The sequence below is a fragment of the Etheostoma spectabile genome, chromosome 3 (assembly GCF_008692095.1).
Source record: "Etheostoma spectabile isolate EspeVRDwgs_2016 chromosome 3, UIUC_Espe_1.0, whole genome shotgun sequence".
Lineage (NCBI taxonomy): Eukaryota > Metazoa > Chordata > Actinopteri > Perciformes > Percidae > Etheostoma > Etheostoma spectabile.
The window spans coordinates 21236906-21256693 of NC_045735.1; the positions used below are offsets into that span (position 1 = coordinate 21236906).

The following is a 19788-nucleotide window of genomic DNA, read 5'->3' on the forward strand; positions in this document are numbered from 1 at the left end:
TAACCCGGAATGCATGATCACAGTCATTTATCCCTCCATACTTGGTAATTATCAACATGATTCTGTATATGTATGTTTGGCTGTGTGTAACCAGCAGGGGGCAGACCACCAGATAGGCAAAACACCATCTTGTGGAAGCAGTTATCTGTATGTGTGGCTCTTATTGAGAGAACTGATAAAACCACACACACTAATTGGGTTTTACAGCAACCACAGTCTCACAGTGCTCTTTCATTACCCAGGGGACAGTGCGTCTGGTTGTTTCTGTTTTCAGACATACAGGGGGTTTATAGTATCAGTGTGTGAGTGAGTTAGGGTCTGTATGTGTGTGCCTGTATCATAAATATGTGTGTCCTCCACCCCCACTGCGTTGAGAGTGCAGTGACTGTGTGCAAACAGGGATTCCAGCAGAGGCAAGAAAACAGCTCAAGTGGTGTTTGCAGCCCCACTTAATGCCCACCCCAACTACAATCCCTCCTAATGCCCCCCCAAACGACCTGCTTTCTGGGGTTAGACATGACAATTTCAAATGTCATTGTATCACAGTGACCTTTCAAGGACCTAGAATTAATCAAAGAAAAAAAAAGTGCCTTCTGTCTTAAATGGCAAGAATTGTCACATTTGATCCAAGCATCAGACAGAATTGTCTTGAGCATTGAACAAATTTCAAGATGGTTCAAAGGCAGTGTTTAATGTACAAGGTCTGTGCCGTGAAATTAGTAGTAGTTGTGGGTATTGTTACAAATAATATATAGTGTATTTTAAGATATAATACATCAAATTGGTAGATACACGTTTTGGTCTGTAAATTCTTAATTAATTGTGGTTTTAATTACTATATAGGGAAAACAGGCATTTCAATCCAAGTAAATGTTAGTTCATTTTTCATTTATTATTGATTATTGTCCACAGACTTTAAGACACCCAAGTTCTTCTTCGAATCAGTTGGATCAATCACTGTCTCTATTTTCTTAATTATTAGTATCAAATTACGTATTGGAAATCATAAGGCCTTTGAAATTTTGACATTCTTACTCCTACAGTAATACAGTTTACTTACTCCTGCAGTAATTTGTAAATAGTGTATTTCCCCAATTATAGGTTCCCAATGACCACTTCATGTCTAACATGTGTCTCCATATAATCATGGAAGAGTAAAACCTTGTTGCCTGGTATCAGCAAATGTCGCTTAACGCCCTTTAATGTTCTCTATGATTGGAACACACTTGACTTTATCTTCTCACTCTTACTAGAGACACGCAGAAAGCTTCAGTATCAAAGACTCCTGAGCATCATTCACAGCAGACATGTACCACAGCTATACCCACTCCACCCCCTTCCCACCATCTATCTTTAGGAGTTCTGGCTCAGTAGTTCGAGCTCCTTGAATTATTAGCTAATTGCCAGTTGAAATCAGTATTGATTGTGTGTTGCACAGCAGCTAGTGGTATATAGCTGGTCGCAAACTGGATTCTCCTACTCTGTGATATGAAAGCTGGGGACTGTAAAGATAAAGGAGACTGCGTGGGTGGAAGGAGACTTTTTTCCCATGCACGCACGCACACACACACACACACACACACACACACACACACACACACATACGGTGTCTTTTTCGCGCTGAGTCTTTGCTGCAGAATCTGTGCCCTGGAGAGCTGTGGGATCACTGTGCTGTGCAACTGTTCAGCCACTGTCTTGTCCTTGCTATGTAGGTCATCAGTGCCCTGCAACGATATCTTATCCCATCTGCAGTGCAGTCAATACTGTTGACAGAACTCCAAATAGCCTCAGATTAGAAGTTGCCTCATTAACTTTGTTCCTTTGCCTAAATGATTAACCTCACATCTTCAGCCGACAGAAATGTATTGGATAAGTTTGTAGTGCCAACACAGTTTGAAACAGTTCTATTTTAGCTTTTGAGTCTTTTTGATGGGGTGCCTTAGAAAATTTAAGGAGGGTGGAATGAACCAGGAGGAAAGAAATGGAGAGGTTTAAAAAAGAAGAAAAAAAAGGGATGGCTGAGGGGCAGAACAGGAATGGTTTAGACACAGCGCTCTGCACTGATCCTGAGCATGGCAGCCAGTGGTGTGTTTCAGATTGTTTTCCATTTGCATGATAATATGAGCATGGATTGACTCACACACAGACACACAAACACACACACATGCACACACACACATATGCACACACACACAACAGGGTTATTACATACAGGCTGACGGTTCCAGCAGGCCAGATTACCTGAATGAGTATCCTGGGTTTTTACACCATGCCCTGAAATGAATGAAATTCCCCTCATTAGCACGCAGGTTACATAAGCCTGGTGTACAGGTATATCCAGCTGCACTGAGGCAGTAAGCTGATTACAGACGGAACTAACACAATTACTCCTCTGTAATGCAATTAACACAAGTCGGATTGTGGAATAAGCAACTGGACTGTCATGCGGATTCTCTGAAGATGTAGAGCTCCTCCACAGAATGACACCAGAGAAGCTATAGCTTCAATAAATCATTCAGATGCTCTGCTAAGCTAACGTCACTGCATTTCAGCACAGGTGCTGCTGAAGCCTTTCACGTGGCATGTAAATGCACAAACATGTGAATTAGCTACGCAGTAAATCTTCTGTGTGTCTGTGCATGTCTGTTGTGTCCTAGGATTCTATTTATCTGAGCAACGGGCTAATGGACTGCATGTGCGTGTAACTGCTGCTATCTCAGTGCAGTATAGAGTGATCAGTTTGCTATTAGTGCTGTTGGTGCCTTGCTCTGCCGTGTGCTGGACAACTGCTTTCCATACAAACTGGCAGACTCTGCAGCACAGACACTTGAAATTGTAATTTGTGTGTGTATATGAGTGTGTGGTACTTAGGTGAGCCTAATGTAGCAGTGATTTGCTGAGCAGGCAGCAGCACCGCTACAATTTATTCCAAGTATTTAGATGTTATGTGCAGCATTCAATCACGCTTCAGCAGACACACATAAAGTATATAGCACATCTTCAGGATGATAGTGGTGCTGGTTGTACATTGGGGAATTTTTCAGATGCACATTCTGACTAAATGGTGAATTGCTTCTTCCCCCTAAATCATAAACAGCGCACACATACAGTATACATACTAAGACATGGAGATGGAGAAAAATAAATTCCTATCCATGGGTGTGGCTGTTGTAAAGGTCATCTCCTTATCCAGTTTAATTTTTGCTCTTCCTCAAGAGTTAAGATCTATAAAGTGATCAATAAATCTCTTTAAATGTCTGGGCATCAGGGCTGCATGGGATTTAACACCCCACCTCTTCTGCTGGCTGCTTTCTGTTCGCCACACTTACAGACTTAAGTCGTCCTCTGCTCACAGATCTTCACTGTATCAACCCCGCCCAAGCCAACCACCTAGAACAAGGCCAGACCTTTACATTTATGGATATCACAACTGGTTCAAAGTCCTCTGTAAGGTTCTGATCCAGTACCAGCGGATAATTCCTGGTATGGAAAATGTGTCACCTGTGATCTACAGTGGCGAACAAAGTGTCCTTAGGTGTGGGATTCTTCCTTTCAGGCAGTATTGATTGAAGGAAAGATGATCTGAGGGGGCCATTAGGAGGATTGAGGAGGGGGGAACAAGCAAGGGCTGTGATGGACACCTCTCTAATCATTATGCCACGTACAGCACTGCCTACAGCATCAGCCTCACATTCAGATTAAAACACACGCACACAGGCAGCCAGACATAAAGTAGGATTAGTTTCAAATGTACAGCAGTCTTGATCATTTGTGCCCATTTTCTGCCGCCATGTTGTGGGGCTGGCTCTGCATTTGCACCAATGCACACATGACTGCACACCACTGATGGGTGGGGCTCTGTCACAATGAGCACAAGGAGACAGTAATGGCACACACAAACACACACACAAACACTGAATGTTTATGATGTCTCCCAGTATCTATTTGGTCCAGGCATGTAGATTGGTGTCTAGGGAGGGAGGCTGAGTACAGTAAAGTGGGCTATCGGCAGCTGTTGTGAACACCTCCTTCCCTCCTTCTGCCTGTCCTGCAGTACAGTGGAGCACACTTGCACTTGGGGCTCATCACACTGAGCTAGATAAAAGCTGCTCATCTCCAGCCGAGAGCTTAATTAAAACAGGGCTGCCTTAGCAGAGTGACACCTTTTACAAGCTCCTAACGGCTTTCTGCTCGCCGTTACTGCCAATCCAATTATAGACCAAAACAATAAAATAGACACGGAAAGAGCTGAAGCAAATAGACTGGCATAAAGAAAAAGAGAGGGAAGCTGTTAAATATTATATGAAGATTTGCACAGTGGCCTGCAGAACTAGGCTGCAGGGGTTTAATTTTCACCATACACGCCAGTGTGAGTATGCCACAACGGGTAATCGACTCAGCTTCTGTCTATGTGTGTGCCCGACCCTTCTATGTGTGTGTTTTGTGCGCCAAGGGAATTCAGCCCTTTTCTTCCAGCCTGGACACAGTACAGCAACACCCTAAGGATTATCTTTCCCTGTGGAAGGTTACTACCTCAATGGCATTAAGCCACAGCTCACACCAATAGGCTGAAGACCCACAAACAGCATTTCAGACTTTATTTTTCAGATCCAGCTAATTTCCTGTTTTAAAAGTGTGACAGTGTGTCAGAGCTGGACTTGTGTCATCTGTTACACTTGAACAGCTACATGAGGAAACTGTGGGGGGTTATACATATTAACCATAGCACTGCAGGTGAGAGGAAGGATATTAAGATGTTGTTTGAGGCGGTGTAGGAAGAGAACAAGATGCAAGATGAGATTGGTTGTTTAGTATATATAGAAAATTTAATTTTTACTCATAAGGGAAAAGTCAAGTGAGTATGTTTTTAATTTTCGATTTTAAGACCTTTGGGTTCCCCTGGACATATTATACTGAGGGCTGTTTTTGAGTCTGTTTGGTAAGTCACAACCAAAAGGCCAGAGTTAATGAGAGTCCCATACGTTTAGCCTACTTCTGATGTGTTACACAATGCTGATTTAAAGTCACTTGTCTCCCCAGACTGAGAGGCTTAGAGACCACTAGAGTTAAGTATTACATCCAGGACAAAAAAGGCAACCATGGCCAACTTGTATTACACAACCTTATTCTTGATAAGAATCAAAACCTCCTTTCACAATAACATTTAGAGACAGAGCAACTTTTCCAGCTGCTAAAGGAAGTTTGCTTTCAATATTTTGAGATGTTTCAAAAATACGGCTTACTGTTTCACCTCTCAATGTGCGTACTCAGCCACTATTACACTCCTAATCACAAAACCCCAGCAGCTCCCACACCATATTATCTGTCATGTTTAGATTGGACTGATGCAAAAGGAGACTAAGAGAGAAGACATTAACAAGAGACATTTGCCTGTCTGCCTGAGTGCACTACTTCCTCTCCCCTTCTTCTTCTCACTTTACTTCCTCTCCGCTCTTCCTTTACCAGATGCAGGACACAGACCCACCAGCTCCATCATGATGCCTCACTACCTCTGTCTGTGCTGTCTCTGTGCTAGAATTGGCAGGAAATCAATCCCACTCTCATCTACATCGCCCTTCTCCCCTCCCCTTCTTCTTCTTCCTTCACGTCTTACTCCCCCTTCCGGCAGTAAAGTGTCCATTCTGGACTGAGCACAAGCATCAGCACAACATCATGCCTTATCAGAGCAGGCACAAAGACCCATGGGCACATTGTTCGTCAGTATCAGCCAGCTTCAGTTTCCGTGCACCGCGTCTGCATCTGCCAAGCCCAGCAAACACATTCATGACCATAAACAAGACAACAGAATGAAAACTGGAATGGCCACCAAAATCATTTTGGGGCAAAATGCATCTTTAATTGTAGCGCCTGTTAATTACAGAGTGCTATAAGAATAAAAAAAGATAGGAAGGAGGATACAGCACATCGTTATTTATTATGCAAATGTATTCTATTTTAGACACAATTAAGTGATTAGAAAGCTGTCGCTCTCTGCTCTCTGTCTTCTCCTTGTCCTTACTTGTCTTTTCCTTTGCTTTTCAGCATATTACTGTAATGAAGCCATTATTTCTTCAAGTGAATTTTAATGAGTTTTTAACCAACATTTTAATGAGCTATACATTACCATAAAGCATGGATTAGGCTAAATGGAAGTGTGTGTGTGTGTGTGTGTGTGTGTGTGTGTGTGTGTGTATTGTTAAAGGAATGATGGTTCATTAAGAGTTAATTATATTTTTCTCTGGAGCAATACTGCACATTGTTCCTGGATCGGCCAGCAGAATGGTCCACTGTGGGCCTGCTGTCATTATGCTGCTGCCCAGGGGCTTGTTAGGCCAAATTAGGGGTGCTGTTTGAAAAATGAGCTTTGAACGGTGCTGTTGTTTAAATAAAGATGATTGTTTAGGCTTATCTACTGAATCAGAGGTAGAGGCACAGTATGTGGTATGAGTTTGATGGAATGCACTCCATTCATTTACTGCCAGCCCCATCTCTTCAGCACCTTTGTACTCCTCAGCACCTTGTCAGGTTGACCTTGATCAGGCACACTCCCATCATCCCTTGCTGTGTTGTGTTATGCCTCGCCTCTTTTCTCTCAGCGTTCTCACTAGAGCACACATGCTCTGTCTCTTTTATTCCAACCAAGGCTCTTTTAAAGATGCACATTTCATATGATACCACCACCTCTGATTTCCCCCCACTATGGTATCGCTGCCCACCATATCATTCTCTTTACCTTCGCTCTTTTCCATTTTTCCTGTATCTTATCTGTGGAAGTGACAGTGTTATTTACAATCCCTTAGCTTAGGATTTGCAGATAGGGAGAATGGTGGTGGAGATCATATCAGGCTTGGCCATGGTCTATGGAGAATGATCGGGTGTGCATGTATATGGCTTCATCTGCAAAGCCTAATCTGCAGTCAGTGCAGTGAAATACCTTGACAAGCCAGTGGAAGTGACTGGAGGGGGCTTGAAGCAGTGCACGGGACAGCACTGTGGGATTGGAAAAACATGAACTACAGTATAATCACAAAGTATAAAAGACAGAGAATGACCTGTGATGGGGGTAGGAGAGAATAAGACTAAGAGAGAATAAGAGAGAGATAGTGATGAGTTGTGTTAATGATGAGACTCCGTTTTTAGAGGAGATACAGCCTTGGGCACCGCCAGCCGGACATATTTTTGCAGCTGTTTCTCCGCTTTGACCTGCAATCCCTCAGTGGAGGAATATAGGGGCTATGTGTAAACCTGCTGCTTGCCTGCCTGCTGAGGGGGTAATTTTTACATCTGGATGGGGGGCAAAGGTTACTTCTGGCCAGTGAGAGGGCAAATGAGCGAGTCAAAGCCAGAGAAAATGCTTGCATCCAGACAAATGGAGCACATCTCCTTTCATATTGTCATAATATATAGTATGGCATTATCCTTTTCCTGCCTTCAGCGTCAACAGTAATACAAAACATCAATGACAGCACATAGAGTGGATTTGGTATGTTTTGTCAAGTGACATATATATTGTCTCTCTTCTCTAAGGGTGGAATTGAAAACGGCGGTATTATAATAGCACTCTGCCGGATGAAGCGCAAAAAGCACTCGAACAAAATGATATTATAGCTTGGAGCTACCTCTCTACAGCTCTCCCAGGTTGTGTTTGTGTGTGTGTGTGTGCATGGTTTATTTTCTAATCAGAGTGTGGGTAGAAGGTGGTAGGTCTGGGTGCCGGGGTATGGCCCAGGGCTTCTCGCTGTTGTAATCTCTCTCTGTGTTTCTTAGCCCCTGACCCCAGAGAATATCTATGAAAGCACGGAGGGTCTTTTTCTGCAGTGAATAGGGAAAGAAAAGTAATAACCACACAAACATACACAAACATTCACATTTGCAGTATTAAAAAAAAGATACCAAGCCCTGCAGCTTTTAAGAAACGTTTCACAGTTTATCAGGTTTTTGTGTTTTTTGTTTTGTGTGTGGGGTGAATGTCTATCAAAGGGATGTGAATGTCAGAACGGAGAGGAAAAAATGAGGTTTTCAGACATCAGTCTGTGGTGTTGTGGGGTGAGCGCAACCTTTGTGAACCATAGCTAGGTATGCTCCTGTAGGTGAATGCATTTGTCAGCACTTATCTCAGTATGCAGGCCGGACGCTTCATTCAAAGCTCCCCACTAATCTTACGGACCGGCGGTGTCACTCTCCAGTGAATAATATCTTGGGTGGGAGAAGAGGGTGCACTGTACAAAATATCTCTCCTCACCTGTCCCTGCCACCTCCTTGCTATGATGTTAGGTGTTTGTGCTCTCATGTATCTGCCCCGGAAGGATTTTTTGTGTGCCGAGTTTACCTTATCTTAGTTAGCTTATGTGTAAGACCACATGCACACACACACACACACACACCCAGCACACCCGCACGCACACACATACGCACACACACAGACAGAGACAGACAGACAGACACAGAACTCCTAATGGTTGCTGGCGCAGGCCTGCCTTGCCAATGTAGGACAATCTGGTTTACACAGTATAGTGTGGGTGTCTGACTTGTGTTTTTATTTTGGCAAAGAACTCCACTCTCAACCCCTTGGCTGTTTCACAGCGCAAGTTGCAACCTGACTCCCTCCCATTTAAGTTTGAGGTGTTGAAACAGTGCCAGCTGAAGCTGCTACACATTTGCCATGCATTGCCCCCTGCCTGATGCTCCTTTATTCAAATTAGCCCAATTCTCTGATATTTGGGAAATAAACGAAATAGGAGAAGCAAAGGCAGATTAATATTATTCAGATATGGGTTCTTTTTAGCCTGCAGCCGGATTGACAGATGTAGCACTTGCTAACAGAGGGGTGTAAATGTTAAGAAATATGTAAATATTAATAAGCAAGATGGAAGAGTTTGGGGCCTACTGGAACTCCATGGGAGGTGAGATGTTTTCAGTGGAAGAAGAGCAGGGTGTTTCAGGGGGATAGAAAGGCAATTACTTCACATCTGTCGGCTGATTCGGGCCTAAACACCTACGGGGACTCAGAATTGGAGCTAAAATTCACTTTCTGACAGCGAATATAAAGACCCATTTAAAAGCACGCAACTGCCTTATGATCCCTAGTCTCGCATTGCTGGACCTACACAGTGCTGTGTTAGAGCTGGAGTGTTGTCTGGCTACAACCTTATCTATTCTGTGATAGGCGAAAAAATACTTTGGCTTATTTGTATTTCTTCAAACCAATCACAACCGTCCTGGGTGGGGCCAAGCCCCGGATGCAGCAACGTTGATCTTGCAAAATAGATGGCGGAGATAGCGGAAAGGGAGAAACATCAGGCCTGTGAGAGATGCATCGGATGTCAGGCATTATCCCAGCAATGTACATCTGTTTAGCCAGACTATAGGATCACTGACATAGGGTAGTTAAGCCCACGGAGGAGCCTGTATACAACAATGGGAGAGGTACATGCTCATACTGTAATAAAGCAGGGCAAACGTTAAACTGAGGGGATGAATATTTGAGTTGTGTGTGTGCTTTAACCATAGGAGGTAGACCTTGATGACCTTGTAGTTAGGATTAGATAGTGTACTAAAGTGTATTTGGATTGGCCCCTCCCCTCATTTACTTAGGAAATGTATCTGGTCAGAGTGTTGTCTTGGTATTGGCAAGCCCCTGAACCAACATGCAGGGCATAATCCCTTCACCAGTGGTGTGTCATCTGTTTGCTTGCTTGTGGCTGTTTGCAGCCCAGTGTTTATCCTGTCCTCAACAAGTGTGCATATTGTATTTTATTCGCTGGATCACGTGGCTACTCTCTTTTTATATTTCTGTTTCAACATGTTGTGTATTTATGTAGATTGCAAGGTAGGGATGCATTTACCGTGACACACCGTGTAGTATTAGATTAGATTAGGCAGCGTGGCACAAGCACCTTAATGATGCGCTTTACGTTTGTTTCTTTTGTCACCGTTCTGTTTCAATGGAAATTGATTCTGACAAAATCCCATGGGTGCTATCAGTAATGAATGGAAAGGAGCAATTAAATCCAACGTGATATTGAAAAGAACAGGCTGTGTATGGTACTAACCTGGCTATGATTTAAAACAGCAGGACCTCTGTTTGTAATGCAAATACAGAGAGCCCAGTGGTGGTGGCTGTTATGCCCACCCTGGCCAGGGGTTCCGCCACTCTGGATGTGGCTAATTACCTTAGCTCTTATAGGGCAGCCCTGCATTAGAGAGAGAAAACCTCTACCTCTTCTGTATTCTCTCCTATTACCCCTGTGTAAATGTTTCATTAGAATTCATGTCACACAAAAGTCCCACTCTGTACTCCTGTGCATCCCCCGGATAATTGGGTTGAAAGCTTCCTCTCTTCCTCCGCCCTGTTTCCCCCTTGGTCTAAATAAATAAATAAGAAGACAATGTCCATGCGGTTTTCTGTAGAGAGGGTAAGAAAAGCGAATGAAGAGATGAGAGAAGCCTAGAGCGCAGGGACCAGTTATCCCCTCTTATAATCCTGGCCCTCCCCACCATTGTCCCCAGTGCTATGTGGAATTTACATAAGGACCTGTGGTATTGCCCTTAATTTAGCCCTCCTCACGCATCTTCAAACATCCTCCAACAAGCTCAGTCCTTTTATCCTTCATAGGAATCATGTGTCCCTCGCTGTCGCGTAGAAGGACACTGCTGGAGCTGAAATACCTAAAGTGCTCCTCCACGGATTAGATTTATTGTAGATCAAATGAAGAAAGATCTCTTTGAGTGCACACAGCAGGAGAGAGCCAAAGCGACCCTCGGTTTGTACCTTTTTAATACATCAGGTGTTATGTTTGTTCATTTATTGGTATGGAAGCTGAATCTTTCTAGTTTAGCGTGTTTGTGTACTTTTGTGCTTTTACTTTAGCGCGTGTGTGTGTGTGTGTGTGACAGCAGCTCTCCTAGTTTGATAATGAGCTGGTGTTGTGCGTTTGGCTGAACACTATGTCGGGTGAGAGGCTGTCTCTGTGATGAAAGGCCTACCTGAGGGTGATTAGATACAAGGCCACAATTGTTCATCGGACCACCCGCTGTTTTTTTTCTTTTTGTCCGTTTGCGCGTATCTGGTTTGTATGTAAGTGTGTGAATGTGTACATGCAAGTGAAACAGTGTTGCACCCCTGTGAGCTCTCACATGTGACTGACACCCGGCTTCAGGGCATTCTGTCTCTGTTTGTTCTGCTACCTCCACAGGGACCTCCATTAACTTCAATTAGCTTTCACGTTTGCTTGCCTTGTCAGATGAAGCTGCACATCCCATTTGCATAGCCACAATGAAAGCTGCATACATTCACGCTGTGTTGTGCACACACCTTAACACATATGAAAACATTTTAATAATGGAAAACTTTAACATTTTGGGATATAAATTCAACAGTATCCTATACAACTGCACTCTTCCTGAATCGTTTCCTCCTCCTTTTTTTCCCTCAGTGCTGCGAGATGACTTTAGACAAAACCCGACAGATGTGGTAGTGGCAGCAGGAGAGCCAGCAATCCTTGAGTGTGTTCCTCCCAGAGGCCATCCTGAACCCACCATCTACTGGAAGAAAGACAAAGTGCGAATTGAGGACAAGGATGACAGGATCACGGTGAGTACTGTTATCATTCATTTGAATACCTGGTCTCAATTGGAAGAACTACTGTCAATGTCCCTAACTTTATTTTTAGTCCCTGAGCACATAGGAAAAAAAGCTCTTGCTTCTGGAGTGGCCTGCCATTCAACACGTTTGACAGTGTTTTCATGTGTTGGAAGCAAGCGAAGGATCATTCCTTTGTTGCTTCAGTGCAGAGGGAAGAGAAAAAGGGGACAAATCTTGAGGACAATGGAAAAAAATATTTAAATGTAGTATCTGTGTATCTATGAAAAAACTTTTTTTTTTTTAGATTCGAGGAGGGAAGCTAATGATCTCCAACACAAGAAAGAGCGACGCTGCCATGTACATCTGTGTGGGTACCAACATGGTCGGAGAGAGGGACAGCGAGACAGCACAAGTTACAGTGTTTGGTAAGCTTCATTTCAGTAAGGACTACTTTGTCAAAATAGATTCATTCATCTGCAATTTTTACTTGGTGGTATGGCTCTGTTCTGGGACTTCCTTGTGCATACGTGGAAAGCGGGGAGAGCAGCAGTGCAGGAGCCCCATAGGGTACAGAACAGAGCATCATCAATGACAGAGACACAACACTGGTTAAGTCCAACAACATCAATTTAAAAGGAGGAGCTGGGGTGGAGGTGGGTTGCAAGCGCTAGCAGAAAATCTGTTTAAATATAGCATGCTATTTGGAAATCCAATCAAAAGAGGGACTGTCCTGGCTTAGGAACTGTTAGCTATGAGTTAAGAAAATAGCTGAGTTTGGCTCTGTGACCTGACAGAACTTTTACTTATGCTTCATTTCTACAGTTTTCCTGAAACTTCTGTTTCTCCACAGTGATGTAGCAGAGTTCCTTTCATACATGTCACTGTGTATTCTCAGTTACTGTAACAATCTCAACCTAGGGTATGTCTCCAATGTGCGTAGAATTGAAAAGTAGAAATACCTTTAGGCCAAGTGTTTTCCCAGTTTAAATTTAATTCCTGATTATTATGCTTTTTGAGGTCATTACTTTATTTCTTTGTCCATATATTGATTATAGACAATATCGCAGATGGCTAATGAACAGAATGATCTGAGTCAACCGAATGTTTAAGAGACAAAACAGAGTGTCTAGACAGGAGCCGATCATTTAGCAGGAAGGGCCACTGTGATGAAACAATACATGCACTGTGTATTTACACACAGAGTAAACCCATTATATTGCATTATATAGTTTTCTATTTCTCTGTGCACGTCCTGCAGAGCGACCAACCTTCCTCCGGAGGCCCATCAACCAGGTGGTCCTGGAGGAGGAGACGGTGGAGTTCCGCTGCCAGGTACAAGGAGACCCTCAGCCAAATGTTCGCTGGAGGAAAGACGACACTGATGTTCCTCGTGGGAGGTATGTACATCTAGAAAAATGTTCTGAAAAAATGATTAAGTTCAAGATAGAGGGGTTTCTTAAGACAATGATATGAGGTGTGAGTGTGTGTGTGTAGCACTAATGTGACACGCTGCACTTTATGCAAAGGAGCTGTCTGAGTGACTGTTTTTAAACTAATGATTACTCACAATGGCAGTTTTCACCTGGCCTAGCTGCCAGGGGGCACTAAATAGCTTTATCAGGCTGTACACAATGCACATTACACATTCAGGATACAATGACTCCACCCTTGGGCGCCCAAGAAGACAGCTCCCACAGCAATAACAGGGGTAGACAGTGTCTCATGTCAAGGAAGGGTCCTGCACAAAGACAAACAGATATTGAGCTAGGCAATTAAAAGTGAGTGGCAGGTAAGTGGGCAGGGAGGCTGAAAGGTAGACATCTAGAGGAGCATAAAAAAATATGGCACACTGCAAAGCAGACAGAGACAGATAGAATGACGGGAGATACAAAGAGACAGAGTATAGCAGCTGACATGGCCCTCAGCTGTCTGTGTACAGGTGCAGCTGTTCAGGTGAAATCTTGGCACAGAGTTGACACCTCAGAAACCTAGAAGATAATCACTCCCACCCTTACACATTTAACCCCATTCAGTCTCTATACCCTCACTGACGTGACACATGCGTTTGCTCACAGTTGCAGAAAACTGAGACTGATGAAAGAGACAGCAACGGCAGTCTGTAATTTACTGAGACATACTAGCACCATTGCCAGCTTCCGTCTGTCTCACTTCCTGTAAAAAGCCACTGATGATGAAGTGATACTGTTCTCTTTGGGTCCCCTGTGTGTTGGCCTGGTGCTTCACGGTGAGTCACTGGACTCACAGTCAATAGAAGTGTCATTATCAGGAGTGGACTTCAAAGAGACCACAGTTCTGTCCCGAGCCAACAAGCCAGTCACACACAGCTTGGATCCCCTCATAAAACATACACTCAGTGGACCTGACTTCTCTCAAGGCTATCTGCAGAGCTGAGCGTGGGCAGGTTGTTTGTGTCTGATAAGGATTTGGTTCACTGGGCAGTTCGACACAAGTGCTGTGCCAAAGCAAACACATAGAAGTATTTCACTCATGTCTTTGATAGAGAGTTGGCTCTCGAAATGAGTTACATTTTTTTTACACTAATTAAAAGGATGAGTGTCATGTGCCTGCGTCCTTGCTAACTGCATGGTCACTTTGAAATTCGGCCCTATATGGATATGGAAAAAAGAACTGAACATATGAAAAAAACCATTAATAAGCGATAAATATTGCAGTGTTTCTAATTACAATGCAAGGGCTTTTTGTTTCCCTCGCTATATTTAATTGTGCAGTTTTGCTTTGAAGCAGAAAGCAAGCATGACGACTGGGATATAATTCTGATATTTTCTGCTGCATTTATTGGGTGCCAAAAAAAAAACTTATATTGTTAAATATAAGCAGTGTGTACTGCTTATCTTTACTTAATAAACATCAAACAGGTCTTCTCTCTGCCTGACAGTGGAATTATTAAAAATCCCACGCAAGAATACTTTCCATTTTTGGCATTTTCTCCATTAATGGTACCTGCTTGACTCACCTTTCCTCGGCTCAACTCGACTCGTCCGCGGTGTCCCGTTCTCTTTTTTCCATTGCAGATTAATACCCGTGGCTGGTCGTCATAGCAAGAAACTGCCGTGACCTGACGCAACACACACACTGAACGTCAAAGGTGTTTTGTTTTCGATTCTCGGCGTGTTGCCACAGCCAAAAGGCAAATTTGTTTCTAATGAACCTGAAGGCAGCAAAAAGCAAAAAACAAAAACGCTGGATAAACTATTTAACAGTAAACACGGCAGGTTTCCCCACCCCCGTCTCTTGCGAGCCCTGTCTCCGACCTATCAGTAGTCTGCAGGTTTTCACGTCACCTTTTGGTATCACCTCAGCTCTCTTCGAACCTCGACTGAGGTAGTACTACAAAAAGTACCTGTTAGCAGGTACCAGGGACTTTTTTTCGTAACGGAAAACCAAAAAACGCGAGTAGAGTCGAGGCGAGTCAAGTAGATACCCTGCAGTGGAAAAGCGCCATTTGATAACTGGCAAGTGCTCTGAAGATTAAGAAATTAAGCCAGGTGCTATAGCACAGCCATTGTGTGGCATCTGTAGCTGTATCATTAGTGGTCTTCAATGTAGGAATAAAAGGCGACTAAAGATCAAGCACTTCTATATGCAGTGGGGAGTGGTCTTTGTTTGCTCTTTATCCGAAAAGGTTACACCGTCCTTATTATTAATGTAAGCTGTAAAGGTAGAGACTTAGTAAGACCGCTCCTTCTTTACCATCAAATTGTTTCAACTTGTCTTTACTGGTCCCTTTACACTCATTGTGCATGCCTGTGTATTTCTGTGGTGTGTGTTTGTGTGTGTGCAGCCTTTATACTGAAATGGAGACTCAGCTGAGTAAACAGGTCTTTAATATGCTCAGTGGCTCCAACAGCCTCCCAGGCAAACACATGCACACACTGGCACATAGACATAAAGCACACTGGGATGGCACTGGCTTTGGTCTCTGTGGGGTAGAACCGGCGATAGAGACAGCACAAGAATGGTTTCAATTAGATCACAAAGACAATAGTGCTGCTCTTTTGCCTCCATGAGTGTTTAACTGTGTTTGTAAAAACTAGATTAAAATCCCCAAACAAGCTTACTCACTCTAGGACACTTGTCCACCGGTACTGCAATGCAATAAAATAAATGTATTAAATATTTTCCAGAATACATTATGATGAAAAATCCCTAGACAAATTTAAGTGAAACTAATCAAACTACAGCCGTTAGCATGCCAGAGTAAATAGTTACAAAATGTCAAAGAACAACAAGTGCATTATTACTACTGTACAGGTACATTAATGATGATCAGGAATTTAGAACTTTGCAAGGGCTCTTGACCTTAATCTAAATGAGAAAATATTTAATTTAAATTGTTTACATGAGTTGCTAAAAGCATAATTAAATAACCTTAACCTTTAATCATATTCCTTCCTTCTGTACTTCTTGCTGTGACCGAGTCTGGTTCTCATAGACAAAGAGCCCAAGTTCAAATTGTCATTGCTTTTTTATATTGTTAATATGTGTTATCAAAAATGTAATCAAATGGTTCTTTCTGAATTTCCATTATAGCTTATCAGTAAGGATAGGACTTTCGGTCTGTGAGGGGATTGTGTTAAATACATGTAGTCCACTACACATACAATTTGTTACAGGAAGGCAGACTAGCCAAGACAGAATAATTACCTGTAGCTGAAATTAGATCAGCCCATTTGTTGAGCTTGCGGGTTTTTACTCTTATAATGGCTTTTTTATTCCTTCATCATCTGGGTTTCATAATGGGACTGTGTTTTGCCATCAGTTCAGTAAAAAACACTTTTCTGGTATGTTATGTTTTCATATCACGTTATGTTCCATTTCTCCACAGAACACTAAATGTTGTGCTGAGCAAATGAAACTCTAAAAACATGTAACTCTCAGGACGTGACTTAATGATGAGAGCACCGGTAAGTGTGCTGAAAAACAATAGTACATTTGGGCTTAAACTATTTCCAGGATTAAAATCACTGATCAACACATTCAATATTAAAATCACCCAACCTTCCCTAGATAAATAAATTGGGTTGGAATAGGGCTCATTCTTTTTACTAATATACATGAGATTAGATTAAGATGGTAGTGTGTTTTCCCAAGTGGAAATCGTTAGCATGTGTCGTCAAGCAGCTGGATTTTAGCATGTGTCTCAAAATACTGTTCAAACGGTTGAAGCTTATTTAAGGTGTATAGACATTGGCACACATCACGTATGTACTACAACGTCCATCCATAATAGGGCTACATTTACATCCTCCACATTTGATGATGTTCAAAAAGGCCAATTTGTTATCTGTGAGTGTGTCTGTATTTGAATTAATATCAATCGGACAAACAACTCTGCAGAATCTTGGAGAGAGGAGTACTTTGCATCTCCAAATGAAAGAGTTTCAATTTAGTTATTTTGTAAGTCAATGGATCCCGGCAAAGGCTGGGGCAGAGTGGCTACCAGCTCAGTGTGTGGCCCACATCTTTCACTCCTTTGGTTTTCTTCTCCCTGTTCATTTGCTCTGGACCCCTGTGCCCTCTCTTGTGCCTTATCAGAGACCCTTTGGTCTTGTAGTCTATCTGTATTCAGGCCCTCTGTCCCTGCTGACCTCCACAGCACAGCCCCTTGCAAAATTCAGCAGAAAAGGCTTTCTTTCTGACTCAATCCCTTTGTGGAGTGTGTGCATGTGTGTGGGAGTGTGTGTATGATAGAGGTGTTTGGGTCATTCTATTTGAGAGAGCTGTTAAAGCTAGTGTGACAGGAGCGCCTGTGTTATGCTGACCATCCAGTTTCAGTGATTTCTCACCTCCGCAGCTCAGCAAAATGGAAAGACGGCAGGCTATGGTTCCTGTCTCCATTACTTCCCGTGATATATAAGTGGATACATCTGGTATTTATGGGAGCGCACACAGGGGGGGGAGGGTTGGTGAGTGGGATGGCAGTTGGATGATCAGCAGTATATTTTATCTTGAAGGTTTATTGACACTGATGGTGTCAACACCAAAGTAATGTGAATAAAATAAAAATGCACTGTTTATAAAAGAGAATATAGAACTGTTGGTTTTGCATTAATTGGGAATATGTGCAGCTGATCGTTCATTATGTATCAGTCCTTTAATTACGACAAAGGAAATACCTCTCTACTGCTTCGGCATACACTGGATACATCTGACTTCCTCAGTACTGTCGGTGCTTGTGCATCCTTTGTTCTTTGCACGAGCACACTCATGAAGAGAGAAAGAGGAAGATGGCTTTCAGGCATTGGTCAGTGAGCTGTACTTTGCTGTTTATTGGTCTTTATCTGCAACATTTTGCAATACCACCTTAGTGTCTGCTCCAAACCCACTTTGACTAAGTAAAGACTGCACTGTTGCCACTTTTTCTGTGGCCCTGGAGAGAAGTCACTCTTTTAATGGTAAATTTAGGGAACCGTTTACTCCCACACACCCCTGGCCAAACCATAAGGGTTAAAGTCTTGCCAAGCTGATCTTTGATTAATGTAGGATAAGGTGATTGGAAGGCCCTGACCATGCTGGGGATTGAGAGATGTCAAGAGGGAGTGGAGCTCTGGCTAAGGGCCTTAAAGAAGGAAGATGAGAAGCAATGGCGGTTATTTGATTCCCTCTCATGAGTGACAAAGCCTGTACAGGTAGACTCCAGCTCTTTTGATCGGGATGCGGTCAAGTAGCGGTTAGATGGCGAGAAACTGGATCAGACTGTCAGAATGAAATGGAGCAGAGAGGGGACTTTGTGTCAGAGCAATCTGGCCACAAAGCAGGCTGGAATTAGTCCTCTGCTGTATCTTAAGTCTGACTCATGTGCTCAGAGTTGGCACCCTTCTGCCGACTGCCGGCCCCATTCATGTACACACAAAGGCAAGGCAGATAAGATCCTCTCAGGTTGAGTCATTCGGAGATAACTGTACATACGCATTCAGTCATCCACACAAGCAACAGTTAGATTCTCCTAATGTGGGTGAATTGGCTGTAGGTGAAACATGGGTGAGTGTCTTCCTGACAGACCGTTTCAAGGCAAATCCTCTATGATGATCTGGAGGATTTTTGAGATGTAATGCTGTTAAAGTGTGTCCAATAAAGTTGTCATCTTTGAACAGCAGTCTTCATGCAGCAAACACATCAACTTGACAAGCCAGAAAAATTCTGCTTTGTCTTGGCATTTGCTTACATTCCCATCACTCTTCATCTCCCTGAATGAGTGAATGACTCTGCACATGTGTGGATATGTGTTGGATGATTGTATATTTTGTACTCTGTGTGTGTGCGTGTGTGCGTGTACAGTGTGCCTAGAGTGAACTTGGCTCTCCTATCCTTTCCACAGCCCTTCTACATGTGCAATTACATTCCTCTTCTAATAGAGAACAGAGCTCTACCCCAATCCAGTCTCAATAAAGAGCTACTGTTCCCTTTCTGCGTGTACTTACATGTGTGTGTTGCCGCAACTACCTCTTATCCCTGAGTATTTCCACTCATCTTGTCATCTAGGCTGATTCGATATAGGAAGTTGATTACAGATTGATTGGGCTCATGTTTCCCACTAATAAGTCATGGGCCAGCCCAAGGTTCTGTTTTGAGAGATTGATGGAAACGGGACAAAGAACAATAAGCATGTTGTCCTGTATCTGGATACGTTGGTTATCCACACGGCAAGGGCCCGGTCATGCAGATGTCAGGCTGTAAGAACATGTGTGAGCAGGTGAACTGTTTGCACAATATCTGTACCTTTCTTTCCTCTTCTTAACATAAAGTGAATGAGCAAAATCTAGGTAAAAGCATGAACTGTATTGTCCCAATATATGCTTTCAGGCCTCCCCTGTGGGTTGTAAAGTTTTGTGATTTTCCGTTCAGCTACTAACTTTTAAGTATGTTAGCAGCTAGCTAACAATATCATGCTTTATTCTATGTAGTTGGTGGTACATTTAGCGTAATAGCTCTGCAATCTCACACACCAGCATCCTTTTCAGCCATGGTAGTAGCATGGCTCTTGGATGGCAATGTCACTTTGTCATTTGGTTGGCCAGGCGACCCTTTGGTCCAGACTGAAATATCTCAATAACTATTAGACGGATTACCATGAGATTTTTATTAAATATTATAAATATATATTAATATATATAATATATATTTGGGCTGCACAATATAAGGAAAATATGTGATATGCAATA

The 19788-nt window shown here is 42.9% G+C and overlaps 1 protein-coding gene across 15 annotated transcripts in view; it reads left to right on the forward strand.

Moving 5' to 3' along the window:
- Positions 1-19788, forward strand: part of robo2 (roundabout, axon guidance receptor, homolog 2 (Drosophila)) — a 357891-nt gene that overhangs the window by 279952 nt on the left and 58151 nt on the right. For all 15 annotated transcript variants that reach the window (XM_032502179.1, XM_032502213.1, XM_032502256.1 and 12 more), the window contains 3 exons: positions 11436-11593; positions 11889-12009; positions 12843-12981. In XM_032502179.1, coding sequence (XP_032358070.1) covers positions 11436-11593; positions 11889-12009; positions 12843-12981 — 418 coding nt within the window. The remainder of the gene's footprint in view (positions 1-11435; positions 11594-11888; positions 12010-12842; positions 12982-19788) is intronic.